The following is a 13,441-nucleotide window of genomic DNA, read 5'->3' as shown; positions in this document are numbered from 1 at the left end:
GGGAGGTCAGAATAAATAACGATGTCCATTAACGGCGCTATTGTGACACTTTCCTGGATGTCTGAAGTCCGTCGTACTACGCTTTTCCGTTCTTCGGACGTTCTGTATGGCAATATAGTGGTGTCGCTTGCATAATTTGCGGAAGCCAGTGCCTGCCTGGTGACGAGGCGGTAACCATCGGAAGCAGAGACATTACAACATGAATTCCGCTTCCATATGGATGTAGGACATGGATTTCTCAATCGTGCGCAATGAAAACAAACGCGACCAGATAGCTGCTTTCGGCGGCAGGCACGAAGAGTGTTGGTAAACAGGAACATACAATAACTGCTCAAGTCAATGACCAGCTGTCTGCAATGCGTACTAGCTACTTTCTTGAAGCCTGTTACTGTTTGTTGAATTCGGTTAAGTTTCAGGATTCAGGTTACTGTATATTGAATTCGGTGTCATTGTCAGATTTCGTGATCTTGTTACTTTTCTTTATGGATCTAAGTAGATTTCACGTTATTTAAAATGTATTTTTTTAAAAGCCGTATCATAGTAATTGTTGTCATATCTATATACGTGCTTTCTCACGATATTTCGCTCTTTTGCGGTAAGACTAACATCGGGAACTGCATACCGGATATTTTCTTTTTACCTGGGCTTAGACGAATTGTTTTTTTGTTTTACTTCTAAAAGTGCTGGGGCTTATTTTTATATTATGGATTTCTGAATTTGACGAAGATATCGGTTTGTTAGGAGTTTCAGCAAAATCTTGCTTACCTCAAGGCCTGCAAATAAAGATTTTGGATTCATCTCCGGTTTCAGCTAACGCCACCGCATCGGTTCTTTTGCGGGGCCAGCACGGGATGTAAGTTACGAATGTGGTTTCTGAATACGTATCATTCCCAGTTGCTGTTACTAATTGTTTGAAATTAGTAGCTGTAGAAAACCGCTATCCGTCATGTCTCGTAGATTCGCTTGTACGGCGATATCGCAAGAAGCACCGCAAAGCCGAATAGTATGCCGTTCACTTCACCTAACGCCTTCTGTACCTGCTCATAATCACAAAGACGGCATAGTTTGGGATGTTAGCACAATCAATGGTCGGATAACCGATTTCCAGGTACCGATAATCAGCATTACTTTTTTTGGTTTTATGTGCATAAAATTAATAACGTGTGGATTGCAATAGAATTTGATTTAATGCTGTCTTCGCTTAATTTACCATAAGAATTCACCATCGTAATCCAAAAATTTGCCAATATCTTCATATTGCCAAATTTTTGGAGTACGACAGATTTGTTGAAGAATTACAGAATTTAATCTGTAAAAAATTTAAAGTATGCATTTGTTTCTTTTTAGGTTACCAGTCGGAACGTGTCAGACTTGATAATTGCCGTCGTGCAGGACCAACCAGCAGTCCTGCTTTCCGCCAGCGCAGTTAGTCCCACGCTGCACTTAACGCAAATTGGTACCGTTAACGCAGTGGGCGCGTCAACCATTCGCATGGTCCGCAATCGCAACCGTGTGGTCATTCTGACATCCAGTAGTTTGGTCTGTACTGTTCCGGGCCTGGGCTGTAATATTCCATCAGCAACAATAGTTAACCAGGACGACAGCCTGACGCACTGTGACAGTTTGGATTTCGGGATTTCCACGTCAGTTGCCGGCTGGCCGTCCGGAACGCACATCTACATTGTCCATGCTGTGCAGGATGTGGTCGATGCAAGGGTCAGTCACCTGGTTCTGTTTCGGATGGAACTGCCAGTCGGCGCCAGCCGTTGTCGAATTGAAAAACTGCAGACAGTGAAGCTACCAATCAAACTTTGTGGTATGTCAACATAGACACGCCCATATGCTCTCTACAGGATGATACCATTTCGAACAGAAATTAAGCTGTGGTGCACAACCTGAAGAGAAATTGACAAAACAGCTTTGACCCTTGGGTGTGATTCACAGATGTCAACTCCATGAAATTATTCCGTACATTACGTCAGTACTTCCTGTTGATTGCCAGCAATGATTGCGCTGGGACAGATCACTCAGGAGATGCCGGCACACGTGATCTTGCTGCAATCCAGTGGAACCCTGTCACTGGATTCCTTGAAGGGCAATCCATGAAATACCTCAGTGGAACAGAACATGTAAGGGCTAAGGCGTAGCTTTTTTAATAACTTATTTCTGTCGTCTCTGTTTCACATACACGCCATTGAACAGTGAATAACATTATAATTGCTCCATTTCATTCAGTGCGAACCGCTTAGGCTAATGTACACTTACTTCTACTGTACTTTGATTGATTAAAAAAATTAATACCTTCTACTGTACTTTGACTATCAGCAGTCTGTTTAGACTATTTAGCGATCTGCTGCACAACGGAACAATTTTGAGTATAACTGTATGATAAGGTTTTGCGACTTTATATTAACGGAATCTTGTAGGTGAATCGATTGACCTCCTTGTCAGCATCCATCTTGCTGCTGGACAGACCTAGCGGATATGTAAGCACTCTCCATTGTCTAACATCGGAGATGCCGGGTTTTTATGACGTATCGCGTGGGCGATACATCCACACGGATTCCCGAAGTACCACGTTAGAAACCTTAGCGGCAATGCCGGTCACAACAGGCATAAAACACCTCACCGTTCTTAACACGAACGACGGATCGATTTTCCTGGCGAAAACACTACATGCCAAAAGCGGCGAACGCAAAGGTCACACGGGATGTTTTATTCTTCCGAAACCCAGAGTTAAAAAATGTTTTTACAGTTGAAGTGGATCAGCTGTTTTATCCTATTGAGACCCTCCGGGATTACGGAGGTGAGTTCTGATTTGACTCACAACTGTATTACAGATATATTGTACAGATCGGAACTAACTCCTTTCAATCGGTTTATTTTGCCCAATACAAAACTTTTGCATACGTGAACTGATTTTTATCGTTATTAATACTTGCTTTTAGCTTCCCGCGCTATCATGACCAGTCTCAACACATCAGATTTGATGGGTGGCACTCCGTTTCTCCGGGAACCACGATCATTCTACGCCGGGTCGCCAAGAGCTTTCGAATTCTCCGCTGTTGCCAGGAGCAGTACGTATTTTTTAAATCTTCCGGTCAATCTCCTCACAAAGAACTTAAAGCAGTTAAAAGATGCAAGCGATTACTGCCTGTTTTATTTCAGCGCCATCAGCCGCCACGTGGGAGCAACCGTTTACAACAAATTTTCCTGGAACCCCGTTTGAAATGCAACTCATGACTGCCCAGCTGCCAACGACTATGCAATCTCAGTCACGTAGTATGTACTTATATAGTTGCGTGGTGTGGCATGGTATTACGAAACATAATTTAAAAAAACACCTGGATTTCCAGTTGCTACAGTGCTTAATGAATAATGTTGTATTTGCAGTACATGTTGTTCAGCGGCTAGCATCGTATGAGTATCGTAACGTCTTCACTAGGCTGTACCTACATATGTATCTATATGTCAAGCCGGTTTTCTTGTTAACAAAATACGATAAAATAATGATTCATTGCGTTTGTAGAACTTCATCTGGACATGGTAATGACAAAGGACAGCTTGCGTGCTGCCAATATTTCTACGGGAATCCTTCAGAGTTACTCACGCGACCCGTTTGAATTTACTCCTACTGAAATACATCCAGTTGATGCTGGTACAGAAGACGAATTTCGTGTTGTAAGAAAACATTTGTCGACTCCGGTACCTGACGAGCTGAGGGATATCGACTATTTCGACAACAAAAAATTCCGGCCACATCGAAACGAGATGACAGCAGGTTCGAATCCGCAGCCGACAACAGCAGGAGTCCCCAGCGAATTTACCCACAAGGGCTACCAAATGTCAGGTACCCATTTCTGCAAACATTATTTTTGTGAGGAACTTATTTATTGGCCGCGTATCTTTCTCCGTAGAACAAGGTGTGAATGCCGGTTACCAGTTGGTTGGTAATTCATCGCGAATAACCAACTACAATCAGCTTTCTCCGCACCTGAGGTATGATATCTGCGCTTAACAGCAAACTTTTCCGTTTTCGGCTTGCTGGCTATAAACGTGCGTCGTAACATAAGGTCAGTAGTGATCTTGGTTAGCTTCAGAAGAACCGATGAGCACCGCCCACCTCATGGAGCTGCTCCTCAAGCGCCCATTCAGCCAAATCATGCCGAGTACACCTACGACTACGAAGACGATTTTGCCGATCCCATGGATCTTACCAACACATTGTCATCCCCAGAAACCTTTTTTGCAGACCGCATAAACGCCCTCTCAAATGCACAAACCGTTCAGAAAGGGGTCTCTCCTCCTCTGCAGTCACATTCTCAAGTCCCGCCACAACCTGATCCTCACAGTCAGCATAAGAACGAGACCAAGACATGGCTACCACCACAGCACCATCTGATCCGTAACGGACATCGCAAGAACGCCACTTCTTATTCGCCTCGTAATCACAACAAAACATCGGACTGCCAAGATCTAAAGCTAGCAGTGCACGACCATAGCGAGTATGACGATCCCGAGGACGCGGAGTTAATGGCTAATAGCACACCCACGGCGACTGCCCAGCAAAGATTGTTTCACACGGACAACTTGCTTGAGGACATTACTGTTTTTGACGAAATGCCCCGATTGCGACACAACCAAACGCTAGCCGAAGATGAACTGCCCGAGAGAAACGTACAGGATTTGCCGGTTACTTATGACAGAGGCGTAAGGTACAGCAATACCTCCACTGGGATGAGCCGTATACTGCACAACGAAAACTTTTCCGGTGATAGCAGAATGAAATACAACGAAACCTTAGCAGAAACCCAGTATCTGGATAATCTGCCCAATTTAACATTAATCCTTTCGCGGCCGGATCTCTCGCGTTATGCAAGATTGGATGCTATGCAGACAAATGACACGCGTCTACGATACAACGCAAGTTTTTCTGGGATGAATCGTGTGCAACACAACGAAACCTTGTTAGGAGGTAACAGAATGAAGTACGACGAAAGCTTACTCCAATCACAGTATTTGGAAAATCTGCCCAATTTAACCTTGACCTTTCCGCGTTCAAAACTCTTAAATTATTCAAAACAAAATGATGCACGGATTAACGACACGCGTCTACAATATGACACAAGTTTTACCGGGATGAATCGTGTGCGACATAACGACACCTTTCTGGGAGATGACAGAATGAAGTACAATGAAAGCCTAATCCAGTCACAGTATTTGGAAATGGTTCCGAATTATACGTTGACCTTTCCTCGACCGACTCCTTCCAGTTACAAGGACCCATTGCAAATGCAGACTTACGATGCACGTGTAGATTATAAGGAGAGTTCCAATGAAATGGATCGTCTGTTGCACAACGAAACCTTTTCAGGCCAAACCAGATTAAAGTACAACGAAAGCCTAATTCAGCCGGACTACTTTGATATTATGCCAAATCTGACGGTGACCCTCCCGCGAACAAATTTCTTCAGCCATCAAAGCCCACTGCTAACATTGAGTCTTTGGCAGGCTAATTATGGTAATGAAGGCACGAACAACGATGATTCCCTCGTAGCACGGCGATCCGAGTTTCCGAAAACTGATACTGCGAGGATGCGACACAATGCAAGTTATCCCGAGCATGAGCACCCTGTCGTAGCACTCCGATCAGAGACGCCAAACTTGAATCCCAGCGAAGCGGTCGTCATAAATGAAAGACATCTTGTAAACCGCAACCGGGTAAAATATAACGACACTCTACTTCAGGAAGAATATGAAGAAGTGAATATTCTGCAAAACATGACCTTTCCGTTCCTAAATCGCTCAAGTGCCGGCGGAGAGCAGCCGCAAACAGAATATACTTCTTCCCAAAATAATACAGCGGATACTGATGAGGACGTTGTTAACGAAGATTATCAGTATATTTCCGCGCCGACGGTATCAGGCAACGAAACGAGAGACACCGAAGACGAAGAACTGGCGCCTTCTTTTGGGATCGAAACTCTACAGAAAAGAAATCTTAGTATGAATCATGAAGATTATCATGAAGTGTTAGGACCTCATACCACACGTCAGCGAATCGAGAATGTCCAACCAAATCCTTACCGCAATGATGACACCGTAACGGGAAAGCCTCTCAATCGAACGTTTTCTGCTGGTCGGCTTCTTTTTAATTCAACCGGTGGATTAGTGGTAAATGAAACTAGCTTGACCGTACCTGGCATGGACTACAGATTCCTTAATAACACAGCTGTCCAAACTTTAACCAACTCGACGATACATATGCCAGATGGCAGGCTTCCAAGATTACGGTACAACGACAGCTTGTCAACAGCTACAGATGACCAAGAAGGTCATCCTGCAGCCGCGCCAAAGTTTAACAGGACAAATGGAATAACAAACAGGGAACCAATAGTCACAGACCCGCAGCGGCTGCACTACACAGATACTGCTGTGGCGCTAGACCAAACAGAGCACAGCGCACCATTCCCAAGTCTGGCTTACACATCCGTTAATCGAGGTCAGTTGTCAGTTGGAGCGCCCAGTTCTTCGGTTTTCCAGGACAATAAAGCTTCTACTCGATTTGTCAATGGAAGTGGAAAACTTTTGCCACGAAACGAAATCAACTTGGAAACACAGGCGGTTAAAGTGGATAGTTCGTCAGTCGGTGTGCCTCCTTTTCTACATAGACATTCGTCGATTCGAATGGGCCAAAGCACCGGTAACAGTGTGTATCAAGCCAGGAGGAACACCAGCTTCCTTGGAATTAATCCTGATGGCCGCGCTGGCCCGAGACTTTTTCGACCGCCAGTTTTACAGACAGGTTACAGGCGAATAAAAGGTTGTGTAACGGCTTTTCACGAAACTTTAACCGTGGAGCAAATCTCAATAACAACTCTTGTTTGTATTGCAGGAAACGTTTCGGTGTCTCCAAATACTAACAAGCGAAAACTGCAGCCAACAGCTTTATCTGGCAACGTGACCTCGGCAAAAGGTGTTGGCAATATCTGAGTGCCCGTCATTTATCACAGATTTCCGTCATTTGACACAGATTTTTGCAGTTAAAATGGGCAGAAGGAAAACCGTGTTCCATGGAACGCGAGACCGGAATACTACGACACGCCTCCGGACAACGCCTCCCGCTCCCACCATATTGCCTCCTCTTAACTATACCGTGAAATCCAAGGTTCTGCCCAAGCCAAAGTGAGTATTGTCGGGTTTTTAATCTTAAAACGTCTTTGAGTCAAATAAATATCCGGTATTTGTAACGCTCGTTGCCATACAAGAATGTCGCAACATACGAATACCGGTATTTTAGGGCGTTCCTCTTGACCCTATGACGTTATTAATTACTCGACTTTACTTTAAGTATTGATCGATACATCGCTTTAACTGCAGGAGTCGCAACAAAAATATCTCGGACGCTCAGTCAACAGTCGTATCAGAAACTGTCCAAGAAGTGCTTGTAAAAAGCTCAGGAGACAACGATGTAGAAGTGGCAGTCGAAGTGGAAACATCGGAGAGCTTCCATAATGTGTCATCTTCTAAAAACGACTCATCGCCTGCCAAAGTAAACTCCACCATGATAACACCAGTTAACCTGACGCTCGCCAAATACTGCGCGGACAAACTACACATAGAAGAAGAGGACATCTCGAGGGCGGTCGCATGTGGTGGAAATACAACACGAATCGGGGTGAAAATCGACGTTGAAGGCGGCAGTGGGACGTATCGGTTCGAAATTTTTCATGCCGGTTCAAGGTAAATGAGAATTTTTTCTGTAAGGTTTTTTACCGGTATTCCATCAGATCCGTGTTTACTTTTATCAAGTTTTATTTGGAGTATTGTTGAAAATTATTTCTTTCTTAAGAGTACTAGATTTACAGCCAAGCTTATTTGTAGCGATGATAACAACGCCAGGACTAAATTCAAGATCCATGAAGCCAAGGGAATATTGTACGCTCGTGTTCCCGTTAAGCGAAATATTCCCCCAAAGGACAAGCGGTACATCCGCTCGGGACATGCTTATCGTATCCCACTGCTTGTTAAGGATGATGTTTGTAAAGAATCCTTTGAGACCATCGTCACCGTTGTGTTGAAATGCAGTTAAACAAAGCAGTAAAGTAACGTGTTGTTTTTACTAAAATTTGTTGGGAACATGGGTTGTCTTGTTGGTTTTTGTACTATTCCAAACGTTGATGGTTATGTAAACAAGTTCGTTCAACGACTAATTTAATAATATTAAATTACGTACGCACGACGTCTACGCAAATTATTGTTCAGTTGCTCTCAGTTAGCATATTCACACCGTATAGAACAATTTCGCAAATTTTTTACGGAGTTCGGGAAACGTGTATACAATGACAAGTGGATCGATTATTGCCTGAACCGAGAAGAGAATCGAGCTGATATGAATATACACAAGCGGTATCTTCAAGTCTGTGAAAGTTTCGAGAGCTATGTAAATTATGTTTGGCGTCCAACAGGCAGAAACGCTAAAGGTCAAGCCAATTAACAGCATAAAGTCTTTTGAATATACCAAGTTGCATCGCTCCCTCTCTCGCTGCTCTCGAATGGTTTCCTCGTTAATGGTCTTTGGTGATTGTGAAGTAAATGTCGAGATGCGTATAATGTTCCTTCTGCGTCGCTTTATCCATAACACAACGTTGGCCACTGCAATAAAGACAACCGGAATAAATCCGGTAAATATCTGACAAAGAGCTACTCCGGTGAACTGCGCTTCCACATTTGCGTAACATTTCGTTGCCGATTCACGGTAATTAATTTGGTCCGTAATGAGTATGTACAGCCAAAAAGCGCTAACAAAAATCCAGACAATAACACATGAGACAACCGCTAACTTGTACGAATGGAAATTCCTGTAGTTAACCGGACGCAACATTGCCCATAATCGGTTAACGGCAATTAAAGCATGATTCGCCATGATCGTCCCACACAGAGATATGCTGGCAAAAAGATGGATTGTACACCATTGCTCGCCTAACCACCATTCGGAGTACAGACCGTTAATTATAGCTAAAGGATTGTGGATAGAGCTGTAAACCAATCCACTGATCAATAAATTAATTACGTAAACAAGAAATGGATTATGGCGACGATTTTCACATACACACTGGCCAAGGACGATAATATTAGCTGTGCAACCTAAAATGCAAGTAAGTATTTCGCTAATAACATAAAATGTCCAGGTCTTCGTTACGGGCATACGGTTTTCCGTTGTATTTATATTTTGCACGTTAGTTGAATAATCTAATAAATACTCCATGTGATCTGACACATTAAAATCATAAGGTGCACGAAAACTGAAAGGTAAAGGTTATCTAGCTATGCTTCAATTCATCAGAATAAACAGAATTCAGAAAGAATTGCTTGTTCTACAGCGTACTGGCACAACTGTTTGCCGGTAACGTTCGTGCCGCCCGTGTAATCCCAAGAGCAGGGGTATGTCAACCGCTGAAGTGTTGATGCACAACATTTGTAAGGTCAGCAATTATGATGCGGAGGTGTTTACTGTGTATGATTAGGGTATTAAAGAGTCCAGTGCAATATATCTGTACATCAGTACATGTACTTATATACGTGTTAGTCACAGTGTCAGCGGCGTCCCCTATAGCTAATTGTGCACAATTTGTCTGCAATTGTGCGATGCGGAAATGGAATAATCAGTGCATTGGAACAAGAAACTATTATTTACTTTGTAATTAGATTTTTATTTGCATGTACGTACAAGGCTACATTCTTCCTGTTAAATTTACTTGATATGTACGAGCAATACGTTTGCGGATTTGTTTGAATGGTATGGTACTACAGAGTATATCTGCAGTAATTAAAATCTTACGCACGACAAAACTTTGAGGAACCAAGTTAAAACTCGCTTAAAATCGCTCTAAAATTTATTTCATTAATTTAAGCTTTTATTGTGCAAATGCAGAATTTAAAAGTCGTGACGTAACAAAGTCAAAACAGTAGCACTGAAAAGATTCACTTTTTGAAAAGCAGATAAAATTTCCTATATAATTCAGGAAATGTAATAACTACGACGACTGGATCGATGATGGTCTGGACGGAAAACATGACAGATCCCAGGCGAAAAAATTCCAGCGGAAGTTCCAAAGAAGTAAACGCGTCAATGGAGTCGAATATAATACCTGGCATCCAACACAGAGATACACTCATCGTCAGGCCTATCAGAAGCATGAAGTCCCGGGAGTACACCGACGTGGATCGCTCACTTTCTTCCTGACGTAGCTCTTTGCTGTTAATCTGTGTGTGAGAGGATGTAGGACTAGGCAACCTGCGCAGTTTAATATTTCGCACCATACGTCTTCGGCGCCGTTTTACCCACAGCGTGGCATTGGCAACGGCGATGACAAAAATCGGCGCGAAACTGGTCAATATTTGGGAAATCGTCATCGTGATGTACTGGGCATCGGCATTGAAGCGACAGAGCGTGGTGGATTGACGATAGAATAAATGGTCAAAGATTACCAGGTGAATAGATGACACGTGGGCGTAGATCCATGCAGCCACACACATTCCTACCGCCATTTTGAAAGAGTGGACGTTGCGGTAGCTGACTGGTCGCAGCATAGCCCACAGTCTGTTGACAGCAATCAGCGCGTGGCTGGTCATTACAACACCGCAGAGGACAAAGATGGCGTACATGTACACGGTACACCAATGAGTTCCCAACCACCACTTAGAAAACAGACCGTTAATTATGGCCAGCGGGTCATGGAAAGCAATAAAAACCATCCCGCAGATCAACAAGTTGACGACATAAACCAGAAAATCGCTGTGGAGATGATTCGTCCATGTACACTGGATAAGCACAATGGCATTGGCGAGGAAACCAGTTACGCATACGGTGACCTCGCTTACGACATAAAATGTCCAAGTTGCAGTATTCGAAAAGGTTAAATTTTCTTGTCTAGTGGAATTAATATGCTGTTTTGCTAAATCCAAAAGTAAAGAAGTATTTAACTTTGAATACATATCCATTGCCTTATAGTACTAGTACGTGGTCATTAACTCGCAGCTTATGCTCAACTTTATTATAAAGATCAGTAATTACTGATAAGCAACATTATAACAAAAGCTGTTTCTTTACTTAACATTTCCTCCCAGAAACCCAGCGCGCGGTCTTCACGGACACCGCTCTGTATACCGTCATTCATCATACCTGCAATACACACTGTCGTTAAGTCCACATTATTCGTGTAATACTGCCTACCGATCAGTAGATGTAGTTCAAACTGTCTTTTGGGATCGGCGAATGGCTGTTGATATTGTAGATTGTAGTATCAGTTGTTTGTTCGAGGAAATTCTGTATGTGCCTACCAAAAATTATTAAATTTTCCTGATTTTGCAATAATATTCTTAATGTATGGGTTAGGCTTCTGTCGATAAAAGATACTCCCTAGTGCATACATTAACGCTGTTGAAACAATTTCTGTTCATTTAGCATTCGATTTGCAGAAGTAAGACTTCTAAATTAACACCAGCATATCACGCTATGCCCATCGCAAGTTACTTTTTACACTCGTATACGATGTCACTTTAGGTTTTAGATGTAAGTAAATTGCGAGTTGCTCCCGCACGAAAGTGATGCGGAAAAACTATGCTGATTTGGTCGTGTTTCTGTATATTTCCAAATGCGCAAATTCGAGTGTTGCTATTATGTAGTTAGTTGGTCGTCTCTAATAAATCGCATCCCAGGTATGCGCTCAGATACGGACGCTTCATCGCTTGCGCACATTTTAACAGCACTTTGCAGAATGTCCGATTTTCCAACGGAGCTGGCGCGAAATCCGATCGACTTCGACCATTGAATTTCTAGCCAACTGGGCTTATAATTGAAGGAGAAAAATATAATAGCACAGATTTTTTAAAAGTCGTTAGTTTCGGAAATCGTGCAGAATCCCAAGCGCTTGGGATAGCCCCATGATAGATCGGGATACGTCCATGCTAATGTCGTCTACGGAAGGCAGTGCCAGGGCGGTCTTGCTGTCTGCCTTAAACAGAGACTCTGGTGCGTGGCTAAATGCGTTGCCTGCGCCATGTCTGGGCACCTTCCTGAGGGACAACGATGTAGGAATTGGGGTAGCCCTGCGATTTGGATTACCGGTAGTGGTGGCGAACAATTGCATTGCATGTAAAAAGTAGGTCGAAACCAATGGTAACCACGGGCTATCGTGCAGTAAATCGACCAAAGGACGATGGGCGCGGCATAAAGAGTTGAACAGCCTAGCCAAGAATTGTTGCGAAAGCGCTGGTTTTCCTTGTCAGCTGGAACCGACTGGCCTGTCAAGCACAGACGGAAAAAGACCCGACGGGATGACGCTAATACCTGTCCGCCAGGGCAAACTGCTGGTTTGGGACGTAACAAGCTGGTGTACTGCTGCAGATTCTCACGTTACCGGAAGCTCGAAGAAAGCCGGAAGTGTGTCGCAACTGGCAGAAAATTCCAAACGCGGACGTACTCGTTTTTGGAATACGGATACGTCTTCTGTCCGCTGGTTACTGAGACGCTGGGAGTTTTTGGTCCTGCGTTGAGTGAAATACTGCATTTCATGGGCCGCAGGATTCGGGACATAACGGGTGAAGCACGTTCTACTGCTTTCCTCAAGCAGCGTTTTAGTTTAGCTGTCGTCAAAGGAAATGCTACGGCTGTTTTGAGTACATTGCCTTTTAAACCGAGAGAGGATAAGGATTTTGGCTGTTCTTTTAATGTTTTATTTTTAACTATTAAGTAGTGTACCAGTGCTTGCAGTATAATTGCTATTCGGATGGCTATTGCCAGTAAAGAATGCATTAGGAGTTTGAGAGTTAACAGGGTACAAGAAAACATAGTTTTATACATTCGTTTTTGCACTGGATTATTCTTTGCCGGCTGCGACAAAAATCTAATGGTGAGAGCAAAATCCATAAATGCTTTGGACTTGAATTATTGTATTGCACACTAAGCGCACAGTTGCGTCTCTTAAACCGATGGGAAAGTTTTGGGTCTTCTCGCCAAACTGTTCCATTTTTCACTAAGTAACCATGTCAAGAAACGACCGTTACCAAAATCTAGGATGACTAAAAAACTATTTGTCCGAATTCAGTATAAACTGCTTTCGTTAGCTGCACTGCAAGACGAATAACGTTTGCGAGTATTAAAACAGCCGAGACATCATACCAGTATAACCTGCATAGTGGCGATGTTTAGCATTCTTCTTGGTGACCATCGATACAAACACAGATGACTCGCTCACGAAAGCTAACAAACATTACTCGGCAGCGAAAGTTTTCGCATGCCTTCATTTTTCCACAACAACTAGGTCGCACTTCTGTAGTCCACCGATGCAGTTGTTGCAGATGACAGCATTGGCCAATGCTTCCGTCCGATCCAGTGATATCTGTGAATTATTGTGCTGTCGTTGCGGGAACAGAATGA

The 13,441-nt window shown here is 43.3% G+C and overlaps 1 protein-coding gene and 1 long non-coding RNA gene across 2 annotated transcripts; both read left to right on the top strand.

The window, feature by feature from the left end:
• The first annotated feature begins 442 nt into the window (after positions 1 to 442).
• On the top strand, positions 443 to 1,437 carry LOC129584039 (uncharacterized). The gene is made up of 4 exons (XR_008689841.1): positions 443 to 595; positions 742 to 853; positions 958 to 1,108; positions 1,348 to 1,437. It is a non-coding gene; the product is annotated as an uncharacterized LOC129584039 (long non-coding RNA).
• Positions 1,435 to 8,166, top strand: LOC129584038 (uncharacterized). Its single transcript, XM_055476128.1, has 13 exons — positions 1,435 to 1,816; positions 1,945 to 2,129; positions 2,427 to 2,700; positions 2,756 to 2,806; positions 2,949 to 3,077; positions 3,169 to 3,282; positions 3,530 to 3,850; positions 3,918 to 3,999; positions 4,095 to 6,823; positions 6,896 to 6,976; positions 7,044 to 7,185; positions 7,381 to 7,743; positions 7,885 to 8,166. The coding sequence occupies exons 1-13, from the start codon at positions 1,492 to 1,494 to the stop codon at positions 8,090 to 8,092; spliced, it is 5,004 nt and encodes a 1,667-aa protein (XP_055332103.1). The 5' UTR covers positions 1,435 to 1,491; the 3' UTR covers positions 8,093 to 8,166.
• Positions 8,167 to 13,441: the final 5,275 nt, after the last annotated feature.

The sequence above is a fragment of the Paramacrobiotus metropolitanus genome, unplaced genomic scaffold (genome assembly GCF_019649055.1).
Source record: "Paramacrobiotus metropolitanus isolate TYO unplaced genomic scaffold, Prichtersi_v1.0 Parri_scaffold0000012, whole genome shotgun sequence".
In the NCBI taxonomy this organism is placed as follows: domain Eukaryota; kingdom Metazoa; phylum Tardigrada; class Eutardigrada; order Parachela; family Macrobiotidae; genus Paramacrobiotus; species Paramacrobiotus metropolitanus.
Note: the sequence above shows the minus strand (reverse complement) of the source record. Positions and strands in the feature narration are given on the sequence as shown.